The sequence below is a fragment of the Gavia stellata genome, chromosome 12, assembly GCF_030936135.1.
Source record: "Gavia stellata isolate bGavSte3 chromosome 12, bGavSte3.hap2, whole genome shotgun sequence".
Lineage (NCBI taxonomy): Eukaryota > Metazoa > Chordata > Aves > Gaviiformes > Gaviidae > Gavia > Gavia stellata.
In genome coordinates this window covers 22989751-23013056 of record NC_082605.1, presented here as the reverse complement: position 1 = coordinate 23013056, position 23306 = coordinate 22989751, and the positions used below count along the sequence as shown (strand labels likewise).

General features: G+C 42.1%; 1 protein-coding gene across 2 annotated transcripts in view; it reads right to left on the bottom strand.

Annotated features, from left to right (window-relative positions):
- LOC104259239 (contactin-4) overlaps positions 1-23306 on the bottom strand; it is a 130380-nt gene that overhangs the window by 23788 nt on the left and 83286 nt on the right. For both annotated transcript variants that reach the window (XM_059823517.1, XM_059823516.1), the window contains one exon: positions 15995-16122. In XM_059823517.1, the coding sequence (XP_059679500.1) occupies positions 15995-16122 (128 nt within the window). The remainder of the gene's footprint in view (positions 1-15994; positions 16123-23306) is intronic.

Genomic DNA, 23306 nt, shown 5'->3' with positions numbered 1-23306 from the left:
TAAAAAATTTTCGAAGAGAGGCAGAGCAGCTATAATATGATATGCAGGCATTCAAACTGCAAGATTATGAAGTGACTGGCACAGTCCTTGAATTTTTATGGTACACTATGTGTCTTAGGTCTTTCCTATCCAAGCTCTATGTCTATTATCTATGATCTCCTCATCAGGCCCAAGACGTTAGGAATTAGCCGACGTGCAAGAATAAATCCCAAATTAAGAGTCATTAGGAGTGGATGCCTCTTGAGCTGTCAAACTTACAGAATAGCATGAAAATCACTAGCTGGACTTCCCAGTTTCCCTTACCCATCCTTAAGGTCACCCAGGTCAAGGCTTGCATGCGTCATGAATGTCTTGGGATAAGCAAGTCTTGGCATACAGGTCATTTATCAAGCAGCCCAAGACACGTTCAGCTTCCCAGTACCTGGTGTGAATGCAGTGCGTCACCCTTCGCATCGGTAAGGGGAACTGGATGGCAGCACCTACTGATACCTCTGAAAACAGGAAAAGTTTTTACTATTGCATTAACATTAAGAAAGCAGACAAATTTAGGATTATTCTACTTCATGTCCAATGTGTTTTAACTTGGTTAAAATACACCTTTGCACCAAATTGCTGTATATTTACCCAGATTTAGTACCCACAGACATGCTGCAATACAGGTATCTGTATGAATACCATATTATACAATAATGCAATTTGCAGGAAGGCACAATACCTCTAGGTTCTCAAAAGTAATACAATTATTTCTCAGTAATACGCAATACCTTATTATTATAATCAGACTACACTTGCTATAGAGCCATACACACACACACGGACATAGAGGATGTCACAGTATCATTCTGGTGTATAGCTACATAGAACCTAAAGCAAATTTATTTTCATTACTACATGCATGTATGGCTGCGTATGTTCAGGGATGTCCCTAACTTACTTCAGGCACTATCTTGTTTAGGTTATCAGCCAAAGGGAAGCAGTCCCTTCACTTTCATGTGGTCAAGAGTCAAGGTCACTTTTGTATTTGGTTTTAGGGATTTTTGCCCTTGCTTTTCCCAAGAATTTCAATTTGCTGCAGAATAAGAGCAGCACTGGATCGAACATTTTACTTCTGTGACATGTGGCTAAAGGTCTTGCTGTAATTAAAAACGGAATTTGGAACATGTAGCAATTTTTTGCATGCTTTGCCAACTTCATTGCCTGGCCCTCGTAGGACCTGTCTTACAGACAGTGACTGGAGAGACTTTATAAAGGCCAGCACTTAGAAACATAACTTAGGTATCAGAACTAATAGTTATATTTGAAACGACGAGCCCTATGCCGCGCATCAGCAGAATACACTGAATATTTCCATTGCTAACTTGGTTTGGCCAATGTATCCTGAGGGATTACCCTGCATGGATGGGGAAGAGTCTGACGTCCACAAAAGAACAAGAGAGTTTTGTCCTTGCTATATTATTTTCATTGATTTCCTCTGACTGTGACTTTCTGGGTTATGCAGGCAAAGAGCTGGGACCTACTGAATATATGCTTGTTATAAAATGAAAACAGCACCGAGGACAATTCCAAAGTCAAACATCTGCCATTTAGCAGTTTTACCACTTCTCAACCCTACTTTTAAAATACAAACCCATTCCGGTTCAGCAGGTTCTCTGGCTGCTTCCAGACGCCTTAACCCTCAGGTTCGGTGGGTCTGTGCTGTTGAGCTCTAATGAGCAATCAGGACTTAATCCCTTACTCTGACTTTCCTCATTCCTAATGTACAATTCCTTTTTGCCCCTCCTCCCTCCACCTCTTGGCAGATGCAAAAAAAAAAAAAAAAAAAAAATTCTTGACAGGAAGCGGGCTATCGAGATTCATTAATTTTAGTAAATACCAAATACTTAGAGAGTTTGAATCTCCATTGGAACACAAAACTCAATATAAAGACCCAAGAACAACGCAGAGAGTTTCCCCTTGGAACTCATGGCTATCTGTCATTAGGAAAAACAACCACCTCCATCTTCACCACGGAGTGTTCATCTCCTGCTGTTATTACAATGGCTTATCTGCTGGTGGGTTGCTGTAGCCGTCCTGTGAATGCCTTCAACCAAAGTATTTCTCTAAAGCAGCATCTGCTCCTACTATTTTACAATTAGAACATAATTAGTAGAAGTTCTTGCAAACAGCTCCCATAGAGAAATGACTCTACCATAAAAAAGAAAGATCTAAAATTCCCAAGCTATTTACAATCTACACTAAAAAGAAATCTGGGCATTTCTCTGGTGCCTCAGGAAATGACATCCAGACAAGACATAATTAAGAAGTTGTTATGCAGTGGGCAGGACGAGGCATGACAATCTGCAGACAGGCAGGGCAATCAATTATGCAAATAAGGTTTTAAAATTTATTTTTAGTTTCAAAAAAATCTTGTCAGGTCAGCTCAAAAGGTCAACCTCAAATAAAAAAGTCAAACATTTTAATAAACTAAACATTTCGAAAAAAATTCTTGCTGTCACAGGTAGCATCCAATTTTCTTCCATTTAAATTATTTTAAAACAAAATTGAAGTAACTGTTTAAATAAAATGTTATTTCAAATAGAAAATGGATGCCTCTAGTTAATAATTATAATGCTGAATGCTTATTCAAGTTGTACCTACAAATAACAGAAAAGTTTAAGTCTATTCAGGCCAACCCGTGGAAAATACACATTATCAGAAAGTACCTGCAAGTTTAAGTCCAATGAGGAAGGCACAATAGCACTTATACAAACTCAGCTACAAACCTCAGGAATTTACAAGTACCCAAAGACCTGAGTCAGGCAACAGGGAGAGGACGAGCAGGCGCGCGGGGGCGATTTCAGCTCTCTTTAGTGGCTCTTCACAGAGGGAGCGTATCCAGACCCGCCGGCTTGCACATGGCTCCTGCTAGGGGCCAGCACAGCAGGGGAGCCAGCCTGTTAAACACTAGCTCGAATATTTAGACTTTGAATCACAACCAAATGTGAGCAATTAAGCTTAACAGAATTCCATCGAACAGAGAATTAGATAAGCAAAAGAGGGGGCAGAGTACAGAGCGAAGAGCAAGGCTGCTCTGTGGGGTGAAGGCCAGCACGAGCACAGACCTCGGAGGGAGAGGGAATAGAACGACCTCTCCTCACTTTCTCTGACCTTGAGCAAGTCATTAAAAGTCTCTGCTGCCTTATTTGCCCAGCCTATAAAATGGAAATAAGACCTTCATTATAAACTGTTTCGTCGTCTTATACCACTGTGCACAGCAGATATTTTTGTTTAAGATTAACTTTGTCTTGAAATCCTGTTGAGACTTCCATGCTACCACAGGCAAGACTCAAGCCCAAACACCAATCTCCGAACAGCTCAAGAGACAGTAAGAACAGAACCAACAAAACGAACCTTGAAAAAAAATTCTGGGCCACAAAGATCTGATTTGTTTCCTCGTGAAGGCAAGATGTCTCAGCGTCCTTTGCCCTCTTTCAAGGAAGTCATTCGTGTCTCCGTGTTCCAATTAATTAGTGACACACTGAGAAGGCAAACCCTTCTTCCAAGGGACGTGCTACTGTTTTGCTCTCTTGTTGGTTAGGCCCCGGTCCTGATGTTACGGGAAGGGCCAGGATGGAAGCAGGATCACATGTGAAATGGAAGTAACAACCTGCAAGACCATCCTGTCATTATAACTTGCTCAAAATCCCCAGCTCCTACTCTACCAAATAAATATTCAACACAGACCATCATTAGAAAGTGTCCCTGACATTTCTCCCGTTACATGGCATTTTACTTCAAATTAGTCACAAGTTTTTCTTATGTAAATCACTTCAAAACAAGAGTCAAGCTCTAACTTGCAAAGATACACAGAGAGAAGGAACAAAATAGCGTGTCAACGCTACCATCTCTCCATTCAGCCTGGTTTCAGTGACGGACGAGTTTGGCCCCGAGCACACAGCTTTGCTAGGGCTTCAGCCATGGTCTGCAACGTTTCTGCCCAACACTCCCACTCGTGGCTGTCTGCTGCAGGGAATGATGTTCATCTTCAACTGCACCAAATAGTTTAGTTATCAGCACTAATGGATTCAGGCTTGGATTTTTACAGAGACTTTCTACTGTGCACTTAGACACAAAAGGAACTGAAATTTTCACTGGTGAAATACTGCTGACTTTCTAAATAAACTCTAATAAAGATTATTATTGAGATATATTCACAATGAAGCTAGAAGAAAACATAGTACTAATACCTACAACTTCAATCACTAGTTCTTCACAACACACTTAAAAACTTCAAACACAATGAAAGCAAAATTCATATTCGAAATGTGTGTGTGACAGAGAGAGACGGAGAGAACCAACCCAAGCCATGGCAAGTCAATTCAGTGACAAAACTTCCTTGTATTTCAGAGTCAACCTGCTTTTGAGTCATGAACATTCATATTCATGTCGTATTCCCAAAGGACTGGCTTGAATGCTGTGATACAGTACACCTAGAATGTAACTTATTCCGGTGGTGTCTGGTATTAAATTCTCTCTGCCATCGTGATTTTGGGATTAAGACAAGGGACTCTAGTCTCCATATTAACTTTGATGGGATTGCTCATAATCTTACTTAAGTTGCATTAGAAGAGGGGAAAATCAGGTGCCAGGAGTCCCTAATATTGCAAGCATCGCCTCATTATCGTTCAGCAGTGCTTTAGTTACCCTCTGATGTGTCAAAACCCATCACTCCTAGTCTTTATCCATGTGCCACTTGGCTATTATTATCTGATAAGCAACTTTGAGTAACCTGTTTGCAATCCAGCTAGGCTCAGGGAGAAAAAGTCACAACAGCTCAAAACCTCAGAAGTTTGATTCTGCTAAGCTGCTTCCAAAAAATGCTTCCGAGAAAATACACAAAAGGACTGATATTTCCCCAAGTACCATCCCAGATTCTTTTCTTCAACACTCTTACACATTTTCCTCCTACGACAGAAAATGTTCTTTCTAAACACTTCCTCTGTATCTTTGATGTTAAAAACACAGCCTTCAGGCCAGTCTGTTCTTAGTCAGTATTTTCAAGGATATAAAGTTCTTAGGATAAAAGAGCCATTATCACTTTCCCCCTTTATTCTCCCACACTGCTTCCTTCATCTTTACCTGAAACGGAGTCTGGCAGTCACGTTCTCAATGCATGTCATGTTTAGATCATTATCTCCCGTATCCCTAACTGGACAGACAGACCGAATCACGTCGGTATGGGGAGAAGTGGCTCTAGGGAGACCTGCTCCCATCTTCCACAACAGGACTGTGCACTACAATGATCTCAGTCTTCTCTGTTGTATTGTTTTCTCTTACAGTACGGCCCTAATTTACCCAAGATTTGTGGGATTCCCATGAAACTCATGTCTGGAATTTCATCCCACTGCATGCTTTGGAAAAGGACAAACTATATCTTCCTTTGGGATGAAGATCAAGCTCATAATGTTAGTAGACTTACAGTGCGAGTTCTTGAGCAAAGAAGAGACATAGGATTTACATCCCACAGCAGTACAACTGTCATGTTTCGTTTTCTAGCAACCAAAATAGTTCCATGAAACTAAAAGCTCAAGGAGACAGATCTTCCCCTGCCAGAAATTCCTGGTAACTCCACTAAGACACACAAAAAGCTGCAGGAACTGAGATATGGCCCCTTATATCCAAGCCCAGTTGGACTCCTTTCTTTGTAAGTAGCCCATATACGTGCCGAGCCAGCAGCATGAACTGTTAACCGCCAGAGCCGCCGGCCCGGGAGAGGTCAATCAGCTCAGCCACCTCCAGCTGACTGACTCTCTTGAGCACGCTTTGGGCTCGCTCTGCGTGGCGGTACTGCCTCGTTAACCGGCGTGTACCATGCTGGCTCGTCCTACGGACCTCAGCTTTCCCTACTTCTCATAGCAGCTCTTCTCCAAGGGTTAATGTAATCCTCTGCCACAGTTAGGGAAACGGGTGGCAAACGTTAAGTCGAACACATTCCCTTTCTTATGAATTTGTAACTGGCCCCGGTCTGATAGTAATTTCCGGTTAACAAGCTCTGGCTGGTCTTCTTCACTTATGAAATTAGCTATTAGATAAAATAGTTCGTTGCTCATGTTTTATATACAATCACATACATAAACACACACAGATATAATCAAATGCACTACATTTATTTTGATTAAAATACCTATCGGAAGTCTTTGATCTATGGTTTCCCATTACCTATGTAGGGTTTTCATTCGTATTCAAAAACTGAAAAATATTTTAACCTTTCTGAAATGGATCATGTTAAAATAAATTGAAGCAAGTTGATGAAAAGTGGTAATTAACCTGCTTTCGTCTCATTAAGAGTCTGTGTTTAACCTATAGGTCATCTCCTCTTTCAGCTGACGTATGGATTTGATCTTCAATAATGAGCTGAACAACCCAATCTTCTATTCATGATTGAGAACTCCTGAACCTCTTGCTTTTTTGGGAGAGGACAAGAAAATTTCTAAAACGAAAGTGCTGAGCTTTTTAAGGAATTTATTCTAAACCTTTTTTATGGGAGGAGAGGTTGCAATAATGCTGACTCAGCAATACATTGTGGGTTTAAGATAAAAATACAGACCAAAAAGGTGAAATCTTTTTTTTTCCTTCTAGAGGGTATATGGACATAATGGCTGAACTTTTCTAAAATAAGTATTTTTTTTCCACATCATGTGCTGAATCAGGTCTATTTATAAGCATCAGCCACTTCCTTATTTACCTGTGCAGTTATCAGTTTTAAGACCCCTGAAGGGTTGGCTTGGGGGTAGGAGGGACACAGGGGAGAAAAGGGAAGGTGGTGGGGAGGGAAGTGGGGGGAAGAATCTGCTGCATTTACTGTTAGCCAGAGCAAATATTTCACACCGGTTGGCACCCTCTACATCAGAATTAGATAGGCGAAGTACCTGGAGAAGCTGCTCCATAAGAATCAATATATTTGTATTTCTGCTTTTAAAAATATAACTCTAATAATGCTAGAGATAAGTCCAAAATTGGCAAGAGAGATAGGCTGGAGATCTATGCTTTTTAATATCCTCTTCACCAAGATGACTTTTATCACGTTAATGGCTAAATCACACTGATTGTAAAACAGCCAAAATGAGGCAATTAGTAAGGCCTGTGACAGCCACAGAAAATGAAACGCACAAGGTTTTCAGCGCAAGCCAGATGGATATCTTCAATATATTTCTTATTGTCTGCTTGTGGTAATATGTTCAATTAAACTGAATCAGTACTACAGAAGACCCTTTGAATTGCCTGAAAAAAATTGTCTGCTGCAAATTTAATGAAGCTTAACAGTTGTATTATGTTTACAAGTTTTATTTGTTATGCTCAGTAAGTGTTTACAAGGAAAAAAAAAATTAACTTACTTCATTCAACTAGCCCTACGAGCAAACCATTGGTATTTTACTTACGTGTTTCTTTGCCATTTACTGGTTTTCCCCTAAGCAGCTGACCTAATTTTTTTCTCTCCCAAGTCAGAAACCGACAGCTCTTGCAGTGCTGTTCAATCACGAGTCGTGAGTTAAGTCTCACTCAACAGTTTGCCCGCAAGCTTGTGTCACGGCACGTCCCCAAAGGGGCCGATGGAAATAGCCAGCCATGGGCTGGTCCCTCTGACGCTTGCTATGATCCTCATCCATGTCCGAGCAAGGTCAGCCACCTTCCCCGGCACAAGGCAGCCAACGGTCCACGGCTGTCGCGTTTGACAAGTTCACGTGAAGGAAATCAAAAGGCGCAGCTGAGCAGACCCGAGGAGGGGTGGCTTTGGGGAAGGCTAGACGGTGGATCAGGCATCTGCTTCTTGTTTTGCCACTTCTGTAATCTCAGAATAATTACGACCTTTTTGCTTCAATTAACTGTCAGAAAAATGGAAATGCTGACAACACACAGCCATTTCATCCTCCCTGGGGTGCTCTGGGGCTGACCCGATTTTTCTGATGACCTCAGGTTCTCACCTGAACGGAGCTGGGAGAAAACCCAACTGTTTACCAGACCCAGGTGGAACACACGCAGAGGAGATGCGACGCCTGCCAGCTCTGAAACACAAAGCTGAGCTCCTTACAGCTGCAGAAGGCAATTTGGCTCAGCATCGTGTAACAACCTCAACTGTAGTTTGCAGTTGGAAACAAACACGTAAGTTGCCTGAAACTATAAAATACTTGATTAAACCTTGTGTTTGAAGTGCCATATGGAGAAGAGCTACTTAAAAGCTGCAAGGACCCTGAGGTATCTCCTGGATATCAGCCCCACCACCAGCTTCTACTTGAAGTTTTTCCACCCAGGGTTTGTTACGGAGATCCAGCAAAGTGCAGCCTGAAGCGTTGGGGCTACCACGGTTGAGGGGTGGGAGGAGTAGATGCGGCGGATGCACAGCGCTCTCAGTTATAATTGCGCCTTTCATGCACTGCTTTGGGTCATAATTTTACTTAAACCTAGCAACAAAAGACCCTTAATTGTGTCCTAAAAATAATTGGTGTCGGCGGAAATAGTCCAATTAGAGCCGAATATATTCCTTTACAATTTTATGGCCAAAGATTATGGCTTTAATTGTTAATTGTTAAAATCAAGCATTTGCTACTGGTTGTGAGTTAGAAGTCAAGAAAGATTTTCAAACTTAGAAATAAGTTTTATTTCCTAAACATAAGAATACAGCAACATGTACTCATGAATAAATCAGTGCTTATGTATCTCTATGGCACTCTAATCCTTTTTTGCCTATAAACCCCTGATTTAGAGATTCTGGAGAACAGCAGTTTGTACTCTAAACTGACTTTTTCTCCCTGAAAATTTTTAGAACAATGTGTTATGCCTGATAAGGAATATTCATTCATGTCTGGACTACATATAAAAAAACATTAAAACATTTAAACATTTAAAACAATTTAAATTTAAACCAATTTAATTTTAACATTTAAAACAAAAAACATTTAAAAAAACTACTGTGTCCAGCAACTACTAAAAAAAACATTAACAATAATAAAACTTCTTTTGACTTTTTCAGAGTTCTGACTCTTTGGTAAGTGTAGAAAATCTTGGCTTTGATACCAGCTGAACACACACCTCGTGTGCTATCCAGCGTAATTATAAAAAGCCCATAAAATATGGACAGCCCTGAAGTGCTGCTCTGGGATTATTACTTTAAACTCTACCTCTCTTTTTTAAATTATATTTTGCGCTTTCAACACCAGGTGTCATTTAACCAGGTCCTTTCTTAAGGGCTGAGGCATAACCAACATGAATTTAAATTACATTTGAGTTGAACCGTGAGGAAAGAAAAATAAAGACCTTGCATGACCTTAAACACTGCCAGATCTAGACAGACCTCAGAAAGAGTGACGGAGGGGCTATTCATGTTTCAAAATGACTAACCACTAAACCCACGACATATGGACGGATGGTATGGAAAATGCCTGCAACAGCTTTCTGGGACAGATTTCCATATGAGCAAAGAAGCAGCAATGGATCTGACGGGGGAAAAATCAGGGAGATACAGAGAGGGTTTCTGGTAATGTGGATAGTGCTTAAATGGGTCAACAGATTTAAGTATCTGCTGCATTCTTCCCCTGGTTAATGTAAAAAAACCCAACATCTTAACATATGGCTTATTCTCCCTCTTGGGAAAAAAGCTAAACCCCCACCCCAAGTAATGATATCCCAGTTACTCAAAAGTAGTCAAGACAGAGTTGAGAACAGCTGGTAAAATTCATCGTACTAGAGTTATTTGCATTCACTGATTTAAAAAAAAAACAACAAAGGACACTCACGAAAATACACACACTCCTTGCTGACAGATTAGCGTTTCATACAACTGCAAAGTAAAACCATTACGCAGTTCCTCTGCAGCCCGATCCGTTCAGAGTACACTTCACAAGGAGAGACACTTCGTTAATGCACCCAACACCTCTGCAGAGGTCAGTAGATACATTTCAAAAAAGCTGTATGTATATTTGACTATGAGAAAATCAGGTTTATTAAATACCCCCTTTTTTTATTGATGTCAGTAACGGCACTGTTTGAGAACTAGCTCAGTTGTAGGCAAGTCCAGCATCTGCTGATCTCAGTAGTGCAAATGGCCACAGCGTTAGATTTAAGGCCGGCACTGAAGCCAAAGCAGATGCTGAAGAACACAGTCAGCAGTACTAGCTCTGTTATGCAGAATTGGTGTCTGTAATAACGGAAATAAATTATTTTTTACGTACAAAACAATATATAAATAGACATACACCATCCTAAGGATGGAAATAATTTTGTAAGGAGCACACAACCCTGATCTAAAACTCATATGGTAACACTCTGGATGTTTGCTCTGGATTGAGTTTATCTACGGATATCCAACAAAAAAAAATCAGAATCATGGTAATGTGTAAACATTTCCAAAAGAATAAAATAAGTACCTGAAAACCCATGAGGGATACCATTCAGACTGTACGAGTCTCCATCTGATTTTGATCTATTTTCTGAGTTTTATTCTTTAGACTACTATAACATAAACATGGGATTAATTTAAAAGTCTGTCTGGACCCTTAAGTTTATAAACAAATAATACAGTAAAAAAAAACCAAACTGAAGGCATTATGCTAAGCTGTCTTTAACACAATTATGGGGTGTTATGATGAGGTCTTCAAAGGTAAAAAGAACTACAAATGACTGAAACTCTACTGCTGCAAAATTCAATCGCCAGTGTTTCATGATGAGCTCTGTTGGTGCACACACAGCTGCGCCCAGCCTCTGCGCCGTTCAGCTTCAGAAGGCTGATGGGTACGAAGGTAGCAATGTCACCTCAGCCCAGCCGAAGAACATTATGCACAAATAGAAAAGGAGGCGTAAGCGATTCTGTTTGATTGCATGTGTGCTCGTTAGCACACACCAGTTTACTGTATTATGTGGAAATTAAGCCACAAATGACTTGAAGAAACCCTGCACCATGCAGTATCAGCCACGTTCAAAACAAAATTTCTGAAACATGCAATAGCGGACAGATGGTCAGTCATTAGAGAGCAATGCCTCTCCGCTGGTGCATACCTGTGGGGCTGGAGATCTAAACTCTTCTCAGTTCTTTACAGGCAGCATAATATTCATAATCTCTGAAGATGAAAAAATGGTTACTCCTTATCTACTAAGACAATCCACAGGAGTATAAATCCACTCTAGCCCCATGGATACAGGCAAACACAACACATTTTCTGAAGAATGTAGTTCAATACCGATCAAGTGATGTTGAAACAGTGACAACCACAGATGGCCAGACGGGCCAGGAAGGTCATCGCATCCCACCGACGCTGTTCTTACAGAGTGTGAACACTGTGTCCACGCTGATCACACAGCACTGCCTCTCAACTATAAGCCCAGATCCTTTTAAAGGACTAGAGTAACACAGTAAAAATTTCAGGTTTAAAGGCAGTAACGTTTGAAGTCTCTGAAAAGTTACTCAATAATGGACCAGAATTTACAGTATTTAATCAATCGTTTCAATTTTAAGTGCAATACACCAATTCAGTGTTCACACAAAGGAACAGGCTTGGAATGGAAAATACGCAATTTTATAGAAAATAATTTGGATCACTGTGCTGGACAAAATCACGACTATCAGTCTATTCAAGCGTGAGGAAAAAATAACCTACTGACATTATCTTTGTATTCTTTTTCTGCAAAAGTGCTAGGGGTACCAGCTAACAAAAGTTCTCTTGCTTTTACTGCCTTGAGCCCTCCCATAACAGTCCAAACGAGACGAGTTAATGGCAGTAGGAAAATGTTAAAGATGCATCATAATGAAACAGGAAAATAAAGTCATCGGAACTCACCCTTGCCAGAGATGCAACAATGTGACTGGAATTGCTGTACTTCCCAACAAGAACAGAAACATACAGACTCCACCAAGCATTCACATGCTGTTTCTGCCTGTTAAACCACAGAGATAAGGGGACTGGAAAGGCCTGGATCATCCTGGTCTCCAAGCAAAGATAATAAATGGTACGAAAAGCCGTTTCTGGCAGGCTGGAGTGCTTTGAAACCCGAGAGCAGCTCTGCTGCAGGACCATCGCTGCCACCGCTCCTCTGCAGCCAGTTCCACACCCACAGCTCCCAGTACAGACGCAGCAGCAGCCCCGCTCACCTCTGCAACCGCTCATCTGCTGGAGAGCGACACGTCGCTACTGCCTACTTGGAAATGACAAAGGACCGCACCATGAAGCTGCAGGCTGCGGAGTCAAGCTGAATGATTAGATTTATAGCTAGATTTATATAAGATTTATATAAATAGGTATTATATAGATAGATATATAGCTCAGAACACAGCCAGAAGGAAAGCAGATGTTCGAGAAGCAGCCACACGTCTGTGGTGGGTACCATGATCCACTCTCCTCCAACGCCACAAAAGCAAAGCTGGCCACAGGCTCATCAAGATATTTAGTGTATCTGCTGGGAAACAAGCTGCATGACAAAGATTTTCTCATCCTGTGAAAGATACGGTGGCGATACGCTATTGTCATCTGCATTCCTGTCATTAACTTGCTTATGCTGCTTCTTCCATACCTAATGCTGCCAGAGAAAATTCATTTGGGTCTCCGACATTGCCCAAGCCGGGACGTTAGCACCAGGAGCCTCTCCCTGCACTTCCTATATTCAGAGCTCTTATGGCAACATCTTGAAATTCGTTTCCTATTTCAGAGCTGCTGCTGTGTTAGCCAATTTATATCACTGCATTAAATACAAATAAACTCATCTTGTACAGTCTACGCCTGTTTACACTATTTGTCATTTAATCCCCTGGTACTGAGAAAGTCTATAGTCTTTCTCTGTGTTAGAAGAATTGAACACTTAGCCTCAAGTACAGGAAAAAATGGAAAAAGAAAGATGGAAAATTAATATTTATATACTACATGTAAACACATGCCATGTTTTACATAGCTCTGAACACTGTCTGCGGGATTCTTCTCTACCCTTACAAATTCAACCCTGCTTTTTCATTTAAAGGTCAAACCGTACATGCAAGTTTGCAAGATTTCAGGTCTCGGAGGCCAGAGGAGTTCTCGTTTAGCACCAACCAACAGAACAAACCCAAACCACAATCTCACTGGTTCGGAAAACCACCGAGGTTCACCAGCTCTGACAACAGCCTGTTAATAAACAGCCCTATGGGCACCTCTCAGAATTTCATATTTTTTAAGCTGTCTACTCATGTCTAATATTCATATTTATTCATCCCTCTCTGGTTGTTTGCCAGAGATTTATTTTAAGCTCTGTGGTTCTGGTCTAAGAGATATTCTCCTCCTCCTCCCATCCTTGCCTACACTGTCTTTGACACCATCGGCATCTCTCCCTGAGAGAGGAAGAAAATAAAAAAAATAGAAAAAAGGGAACCCGCAATATTAATGCAAGAACACAGGAAGGTTAGAAAAAATGTCTTTTGACCTTCACTGTTTTTTACTCAATGACATAGGATGAGTTAGAAAAAGAATATAAGCATATCTTAAGGTCAAAAATTCATCAGCTGATAAATTAAGTCTTTTTGTACACCCCAAAACTGAGTTAAAATAAGGTATTCGGTCATATTTCCGTCAAAACTTGCTGGTGTTTTACTTAGGGCAGAGAAACTCAAGCATTTCAGTATAAAATATAGTATTTTACACAGTTCATTTGGAGTTCAGAATAGTTTCTGCTCTTTTATACTTTTTATGGAATAGACTTTGAAATTGCATTTCTCAGTTTGCTGTTAATATCCACATCTTGGGCTTAAGAGTTTATTCTCTGCTTCATGCACACGTGTCGCTCCCATTAATGCTAATGGAATCGAGTTAAAACGGAGCACTGAGGGAGAAAAAAGTACTTGCTAATCCTTTATAACCTTACCGCAAAGAGAAGTGATTTGTAAACCACGTGAACCCAAAGATCAGGTACAATAGCTGCTGACTATTGTGCTCGGAGTTAGGGGCTATTCCTTGGGTACTGCGAGGAAGAAAGGATAAGCCAGGAGCTACAGAAGCATGACTCTTCAATAACAGAAACGAAACACAGTCCTATTTTCAATGATTGGCTTCTTTACGGTGGTACAAGCAGTCCCTGAACTGCAGACCCCGATTCAACCCCCTTTGTGCCCTGCAGCACTCCGAAACCCGGGATGACCTCCGCTGTGCCCAGCCTGGAGATGAAAAGCCGGTGCCTCCTGCCGTCAGCACGCGCCACCCTCCCGCGGCCCCGTGGAGTCCAGGGAAGGACGTTTGGGCTGCGCTTACCGTTCTGCTCTAAGGCAGACAGTAGCTGATCGACCCTTCTAATAACAGATAAGGTCTTTTATACGTTCGTTTTCCCCGAGCATTGCTTTCTTAGCTATTTGCTGTGGGTGCCTCCTTGGGACAAGACAGGGTAAGAAAAGGCAGAGTCAGCTCATACAGAGATCTAACGCTGATCTTCACTTGTCTCTATTTTTGTTTGCGGGGACTGACATGGGCATGGGCAAATGTCATACAAGCTGTTCAAATCAACTCCAAACCTGAAGAACTCTCGGTGTCAACATGCTACAGCATTCCTTTTACAATAAATACCTGTAGAAGATATGAAGGGATAACACAGCCCTCCACCCTGGGGCTGCACCGTCAGCCCCTTGGCCTAAGGGAAGCAGAAGGGCCAAGTGCCATGAAAAACAACCCCAGGAACATCCCATCTAACTGTAAGTACCTCACTGGGCAGCTGAGGCAGAGGCAAACATTTTGCTCTGAGAAAAACCTGCTGCTGTACCACTGTCACCTGCAGTCTGTAACTCTAACAGGGGCTCACCAGCTTTCTGAGCACTTGCCTGATCCTGACATTACTTGCTGAAATGTGCTCCGACTATAAAAACCACAGATTAAAACTTGCATTGAAACATTTTAAAGTATTCCCTATATACCATAAAAATAATTGATGGGGAGAACCTCTAACCGAACACTATCCATCAATCCCAGTATCTGAGAGAATTAAAACTGACAGCATTAAAGCTTGATGATTGATTTATTGCTTTGTAATGAATCTTTCCTGATTTGTTATCCAATATAGGTTTTTGCCCAAATAAGAAGATGGAGAGTGATTGTAAGTGTAATAATCTATATATTCATTGCCTATAATAATTCATCAGACATCAGACTACTCATAAGCAGGCCAAAAATTAATTTAAGACATTTGTCAGTGTCCCTCATTGTTTATCAAATTATTAAATATTTTTGTCAAACTTTATAGCTTTTGCTTTTCAAAAAAGTATTTGACAGAAAAACTCTGAACACACATGAATAAACACTTTGAATTCCTGAAATGCAGAAATTCAGCCCTGGATAAGGAATAATGACATTAAATCAGAGTTTGTGCATCTTTTCAAAAATTATGACATTGAATCACAAGGGTGAAACTCTTGCATCATTCTGCAACAAGACAAGATGTATTAAAGAGTTCAGAAGGTTTTTAAAAAGGCAATGGAGGTTTAGGAATAACAAGAATAAATGAAGTTGAACTAGGTAAGACATGTCTTTAAAGAACACCACCTAATCTCAGCATGCTGAAGGCAACATTACTCCACAGGTACACCATGGCTTTACGCACGTCCTTTGCAAAACTGAATCTTAGGACACAGCTGGCTGCAGCGACAGCAAATATTTCTCCAGCATGATTACTGGCCATTGCTAGAAACAAGTCATACAACGATACGGACCAGGGACCTGGCTTTGTGTTACAATTCTCATATCATTTGCGGTATAATTTTAAACTATGTGTGAAAACAAATGCATTAACTTGCTGTAAGCACCATCATTCAGTGCAGCCACAGACACCTTCTTGTGTTAATGTTGGCTTGGACCCACGACAGTCAGCAGGTTTCTGAGATGCAAAAGACACTTTAATCCCCCCAGGCTCCACTTGCATCAACATCAAAGGGGAAAAGTGCAGCATGTGTGGGGCTGCTTTGGACGCTCTTAGACGCCAAGATGGAGGAGTATCAGTCATAGGCAATAAAAACTGCAACTACCTTTCACAACCAGACTGCCTGTGCTGCTTGCCGTCCCAAAGTGGTTTGTTGCCACGCAGGTGTAACTTCCTGCGTCGGACTTGGTGACGTTCACAATCCGGAGGCTCCCATTATCCAAAACAGTGATTCTGGAAAGACAGCAGACACAAAAGCTATATATTTTTTAAGTTAACATAAAACTCTTTCGAGTCTGCATTAATTATTGATGGTTTGAACAACAGACAGTCCGTTGCCCGTTACAGAAGGAGTTTAGCTGACAGAAATCTCTCAGGATGCAATTCATAAATACTGAATGCATCATTTACATGAGTTTTCCGTGTCTTTACTTGAGGGCAACTTTAATTTACACACCAGCAGCTTGTGGAGGTTTTACACGCGTCTGTACTTTGATATTCAGCACTCACCATGACAACCCTTGCAACATGTGGTACACAGGCTACATCTAAAAATCTCCACGCTCGCTGCTTAACAATGTAAAAGCTTCTGCCGAACAGATGCAACGAAGCAGGTGTTTCATTGCTGCTTTTTTCCAAGAAGACTGATAGCTTTTTGGGAAAGGTACCACACTGCCAAGCTTCCCCTCCGTGCTTCCCACCTCTCTGCCTGCAGTATCACTCAGTCTGGGGGGCTTAGCTGCAGTTGTACTTGCAGGTTCAAAAAAAAAAATCCTATTTCATTCCCACCCCCTCCTCACATACGTACTCCCCATCAAAACAGTGGTGTTATCTGCAGAGGTACATGTCTCTTGGATGGCAGGAGATAGGTGGGAATGGCACGTTAATTCTTGGGGTGATGCCCGGCCCCTTCTCTCGCGCAAGGGCTGCACTTCAGGCTTGCCTACTTCTCACAATTAGCTTTGTCTCCTGTTCCATTTTCTTCTGTTCTGCTCTCAGTCAATGAAAACAGAAAACGTGATCCTGCCCACTAGATCCCATCGAAACATGTGCCCTGTGAAGGCATAATCCAAGGAGACTCCCGAAAAAATTTTCCCCCAGCCCAATATCACCTTTTTTTAGCAAAACACTTGGTTGTCTGCTCACTATCATGTCTTGCAGCACAATCTGCTTTCTCCCCTTCAGCCACTTTCAGACCCGCATTGAGAATCTTGTATTAATTCCTGCTTTCTCCTGCTCAATTATTTCCCAATTTAACTAATTTGAAAGAAAATGAAGAAGTCTTCCTGCATCCTTAATGCCAATCAAGCTCTGCGCAAGTGGATTGAGAAATGAGGAGGAAAGAAACTTAGCAAACAATACTTGTGCCACCGCAGAAGTGCTCAGATGGCACTTCCCACCTGAGAAGGCTTTAGGAAACACCGCATACGAATCGGCACGAGCCTTTTCTTGCAGCCACGGGGTAACACTGAGGCAGCTGAATAAAGTACCAGCGTTGAGACATGGCACGAACACAGGCGCCGAGGACGTCTGCCCACGCCAGCCGTGAGGCTCCCCAGGCTCCGGCCAGCTGCAGCCACTGGGCTGAACATGGTCTCCAGTGAGACTCGGGAGACATCGTCTCACCTAAGGGAGCTGGTGTGGGTGCCTTTTGTCATGCCATGCTCTCTTGAAGGGCACACACAGCCTACTCAGTCCACATGCATAGACCTGCTTCGAAAAATAGGATAGTTTGAGTCTTTACAGCAACGGTACCGAGCGAGGAGGAAGACGGTGCAAGATGCTCCGAGAGCAGTCACCAAATGCCCGTCCTGGCTAGCCTCTCCCTGACCTGCTCTTGCAGCAGCACGACAACATGCAGGCCAGCTGGCAGAGACCAGGGACAGAGGTTGTATTTCACACATCAGTAGCAGTGATATTAATAGAAGTTTCTCAACTGGCTTATAGGTCTCCAAATTGTTGCAGTCAGTAACATTCACTACTGTAATTTATTTTTGCAGGAGTCCAGTGCCATATATTTGCTTCTGTAGCAGTTGCTCCAGCTCAATAATTGGAAGAGAGTAGTATATAGCTACTTGTCTCTTATCTTCACGACTATGTTGGCACAAATCAATGCACGTATTACATTAAATGTGCACTGGAGCACAGGGCTTGCCATGCTGGCCTCCAGTGCAGGAGCCTGGGCAGTGGCAGCACCAGGAGCTCCCAAGGGATTATTTATAGCTGTTACCAATTTCAGCTCTTCGGAAAGAACCGGGCCTTTCTGAAAGCTGAAGGTGCCCTTAGCATGCATTAAAATTCAAATCAATATAAACGACAGAACAAGCTCAGCAATATGCTCCAGCTCAAGAAGGACCACCCGGCTCTGGGACTGCCCCTGCCAGGCTCTGCACTCACTCTCTCAGCATTTTTGCCATCCCAAGAAATGCAGAAAAAAGTGACATTTTAGACTATTTCTGTACAGTTGAGTTTTTATTTTTATTTGTTTATGTTTTATTTTTAGCCATATGGTTGAAACCTATTTACTGGATAATCTCCTCCACAGATCATTTTAATTGTATCTGTTGATGAAGCCAGCTTTAATTTCAGATTCTAATACCTTTTCTGTCTCTTTCTCATGCTATTGGTTTCCTTCTAAGTCATCTTTACTCCCAATGTAAAATTAGTTTGTAGATAATGTGGACTGGATCGCTCTACAGACAACCTTTCGATGAAGACAGTCAATCCACCACCGGCTTTGGCACATTCCAGGGAGCTAGTGCTGTCTTTATTTCCTTCCATTTCTAAGCGGAAAGCCATGGCCGCCTGGCTTTACAATTTGGGCACAATGGCATCCTTGAATTCTGGTAACACATTGCAAAGAGTTCAGGTGGGACTTGCAGCCAGTTCTCCAAACCCATTGCCTGGAGAGTCTCCAGGCATGTTTAATTCTTGTCTGGTAACTAATTCATTCCCTGCACACTCCTGTAAACAACCAGCATTAAAACTGACAAATAATTCTGCAAGTTAACTGATTTTTTTTAAAATAAATCAGACCATTAAAACCTTTCTGTGACTCATTGATTAGGAGGCCTTATGGTTATGTGGCTCTTTTTGCTGAAGGTGCTTTTCTGCACTGAATGTTTTGTCCTCTAATTTGAGTCCAATGTGTTAGAAGTTAACAAGTAATTATTTTAACACTTTGAAATTTGTTACAGTTAGTTGAGAAAGCAGGAAGGACTTTCACTGATTTTGCTAATTCACAAATTTTCTTTGCAGACATATCTGCGTCGAACGAGAGGAGTGGCTCATTTCAGGCCACTGAGGGTTCTCAAACTGCTAACTGGCTTGAGAGCAAACATCCCTTCATCAACCACTTTCAGCAGTTTGGTTGAAAAAGTTCTTTCAAGACACAAAGTTCAAATTAAATGAAGCACTGTTCAGCACGTTTTCTTCCTCTTCTGAAATACAGCCCCAGAATGTTTTCTAATCAGATGCCTAGGAAGACATAAAAATAACCCACATTTCCAATATCAAAGATAGTTTAGCATCCTTATATAAAGAAAGGTCATCTATTTTAAACATAGTATTCGTAAGAGAGAATCTGTTGGCCTGTGTTGTCAGCTGGAGATTTGAGGTCCACAGAGAGCAGAAACGCATCTGAAATTAGGAGATAAAAGGACTGTTCATTTCCTAAACTGAAGCTTTGGGTTCTACCCCAGGAAGAGCTGACCTTGTCAGTGTTTTCATCAAAACTCTTCTGGGGACAAAGGACCTTTAAACATGCTGAAAACATTCCTCCCTAGCCTTCCTTGCCCATTTTTTTTTGCCACGGCAGCAGCAAATGTAAAAAGTTGCAAGCTGAACACTTTGCATTACCCTAAAGAAGCCTTCTCCAAAACCGATAGGCACACAGTTTCCACAGCAGCTTCCTGTTGATGCTGCATGCCTGCCGACTGCGCGTGCCCTTTGCCAGCTCTGCAGGAATGGAAGTGTCTTAAGGCATCTGTCCACATCATTGGTGTGAACCTTGAAAAGTACACGAAGGAGAAAGACGCATCCTTATGGATGAAAAATATCTAAGCGTGTGCTACGGCTGCACAGAGCGGTGTTGTTCTAAGACACCCAAGCTACCTCGAAAGGACCTACCTTGGCATCACGGCCACACCAGCACGGCCAGCTGCCTGGATCAGCATAGCAATACTAACTTGTCCAGTACCTCCAGCAGCAGCTGGAGACAGATGGAAGAGGTCAGGCAGACCTGGAGCAGTATGAGGAAAACCAGCAGTGCATAATCCTTTTGGTCTGATCTATTAGCACTTATTTTTCAGCCATAGATCTGCCATATCTGTTAAGTCACCCATCAGCAGGTTATGTCACTTCCAACCCCGAATCGAGCACAATAGATCTGATGCATGTAGCTCACTGCAGCATTCCCCACTGCTGGGCAGGATTCCCAGGAGCAGATAAATATTTCTCAGTCAGTAACATATGCATTTAGAGATAGAATACATCCTGTTGTGATCAGTAAGAGTTTTATCACCAACTTTGTGAAAATGAGATCAAGCCCTTATTTGGAATATAAACGATGACTGAAAACCGCAAAACTCCCAGAGCACATCATAAAACTGAGTATCCGTAATTACCTCCAGCCCAGCTCCAAGGACATCTGACCCCTGGCTCTCTGCATCACTTGCATCTACCCAAACATGCCTACGACCTGCTGCTCAGGTTTGACCCCATGCTTTGACAGAATGTTTGCTTAAAAATCCCAGACTTACAATATCTACTGTAACATCTTGCTCTGTTATTTCATTAAAAGAAAATCTATGCGGGTCCAGGAACCAAATACCTCAGCACTGCAGAGCCAGGGGTTGTTCAACCCCACCCGCACCTGGCAGTCGCCGGGTGAGAGCCTTTGCAGGGGTAAGTAGCAGGTCCATGTGCTAACTTTTTCATTGTGAATTATTTTCTAACTCACGAAGTACACACATCACTGACAGAAGATCTGCACCAGACAGATGCTACTGCAGGTATCCCTCAATATATTCTTCTCAGCTTGCCCTCTATTTTTCTGTTCAGCAGATGGAAACATGTGGAATATGAATGGACTACAAATGCAGTGCATATGGCAGGTTGTGTGTGTGGCGGTAACAGTTATCTTCCCGAGGGACGCAGGCGGGCAGCACAGCTACGGGACTGCAGATTAGAGCTCCAATGTTTCTTTGGAGCAAAGTGCTCATAATTATAAAGTGACTTTTTTTTCCTCTCAAATGGTTTTATTAGCACTGCTGCCATGAAATAAGGTATGTTGTTTCTTATCTGATAATTTTAGCATTTTAATTTACGAAATACAAGCGTAACTACACTTGCTTTCACTGTTGATTAAACACAGGCATCCGAAATATTTCATGCTTAGCCAAGTGAATATTTTAATTTTTATTTTCCCCAGGAAACAATGCTTAGGATGTCCGATCCTTTTTCTATTACAGGGAGAAAAGATGTCTTAGAGCAAGCATTTAAATGAATGTCAGTTGGAAGAAACACACACTGAGTGCAATTTGAGATAAAACTACCATTGATCCCTTCATGTACAGCCTTTGAAAAGAGACTGTGGTGCCAGAGTTCTTCTAAGAGATAATCTGTCTTCTGAGAGAGGATTTAGGTTAAATGTACCTGTGAAAAACAGTGTATTTCATCTGACATGATGAATGGCCTATTGTCCATCCTCCGGAGCCTTGCTTGGGCTGGGGGGGTTGGAAGCAGAGGAAGAAAGCAAAAGCCCCAGACAGACCAGACTGCAATCTCAGCGGTGTATTTCCTCAGCCTTTTCCCATAGTTGATAGGCAGGAATATCTACAGCAATTTTTAGTCTAACAGCAACTTTGCTTCATGCCACAACTCTACTGCAAATGTAAATGATTCCAGGCAATTGCATTATTTATCAAATTATTTCTACTTATATCACATATCTTTGTAGCAGTTTATTACCTTTTTAATAACGCTTCTCATGTAATGAGGCAGAGACTGGGATTATTAAAATGATCTCATAAAAGCAGTATTGGCCATTAGGCTATTTCAGGAAAACACAGTGAAATTTAGAAATACTCACAGGTTTGGCCGAGAGGGAGGATTTACTGCTCAGAGCACAGTCCCCGAAATCAGGGACACCACTCACATGTACCTGCTCGTCACTTGAAGAATGGGCTGGTTCGGAGTATGGTCCACAGCTAATAATTTCTGTGGCCCTGGGCTGCTGTCTTCGTATGTGTCTACAACCTTTATGTTGCATAAATAAGTAATAGTAAGGTCAGAGCTTTCTGCTTCATAACATTAATTCCCTTTAAAGTATATGCTGAGGTCACAGCCAACTTCTTGGGGCTTCACTCAACACCCTTGATGGTCCCTGCGCAGGGAGGAGAGGGCGAGGGGAGAGCCCTGACCCTAACCCCCACCCGGCACCTTGTCACGCCATCTGAGACTTCCCGCCCTACATCAATACTGGCCAAAACCACTCAGCATCCCCCTGTAAGCGGACAAGGCTTTCCAGGCTTGGGCTTCACCCATGTCCTGTTACCCAGATGTTTCTGAAAATGGGTCCAAAAGGGTCGATGTCTGCACTGCCACCAATGTGGGACATCAACACGTCCCGAGGGCTACGGTCAGGACAGTAACATGAGCAAGGACAGGACAAGTTGGGTCCATGTCTAACAGCTGTTAGGGTGAGTCCGAGTGAAACGCAGGACGACACTGTCTGATGGATCGGCACTACAGTGGTTTCCATTTGATCATCCATCTCAACTCACAACTGATGTGGACAGTCATACTGCACAGGCAGTCTTCTACGCATCTGCAACTTCTTGTCCAGGACCTGTTAGACTTGACTTAGATAACCACCTACAGCTGCTTCAGTACTTATTTGTATATAACTACTTATCTTTCCATGGTTCACAGAAAAGCCTGAGCTAACTTAGAGCCTCAGTCCATTTAATTAAGTGCATGTCTTTCTCTTGGTGAAAGCAGGCATTAGATAAGGCCTTCCTTATCCATGACAACTGGCAGGGCTCTTAACAGCAAACTCCCTATAATTAATTTTCAGGTACGAACTATATTTGCTCAAAATAAACCGAGGTAAAATCCTGTTGCATTGAGTTGAGTAGAACATTTCCCCCAAGTTTTGCTGGAGGTATATTTTACATGGAGCTAAAGAGCCTGAGGATGAAGTGTTTGAACTCCTGAGGTTGCGTGTGGCACAACTACGCGGGGCTGCTGGGGTCTCTGTTGTGGGAGCACTTCTCCATCTGTGAAATACATGTATTTTGTCCAAGGGAGAACACTGGCTGGAGAAGGCACTGAGGAACGTCACCTTTGCACCATTTTTACTAATATATCTGAGTCACGAAGGACACCAGGAGGTTTACTGCTAAATTACAGCAACT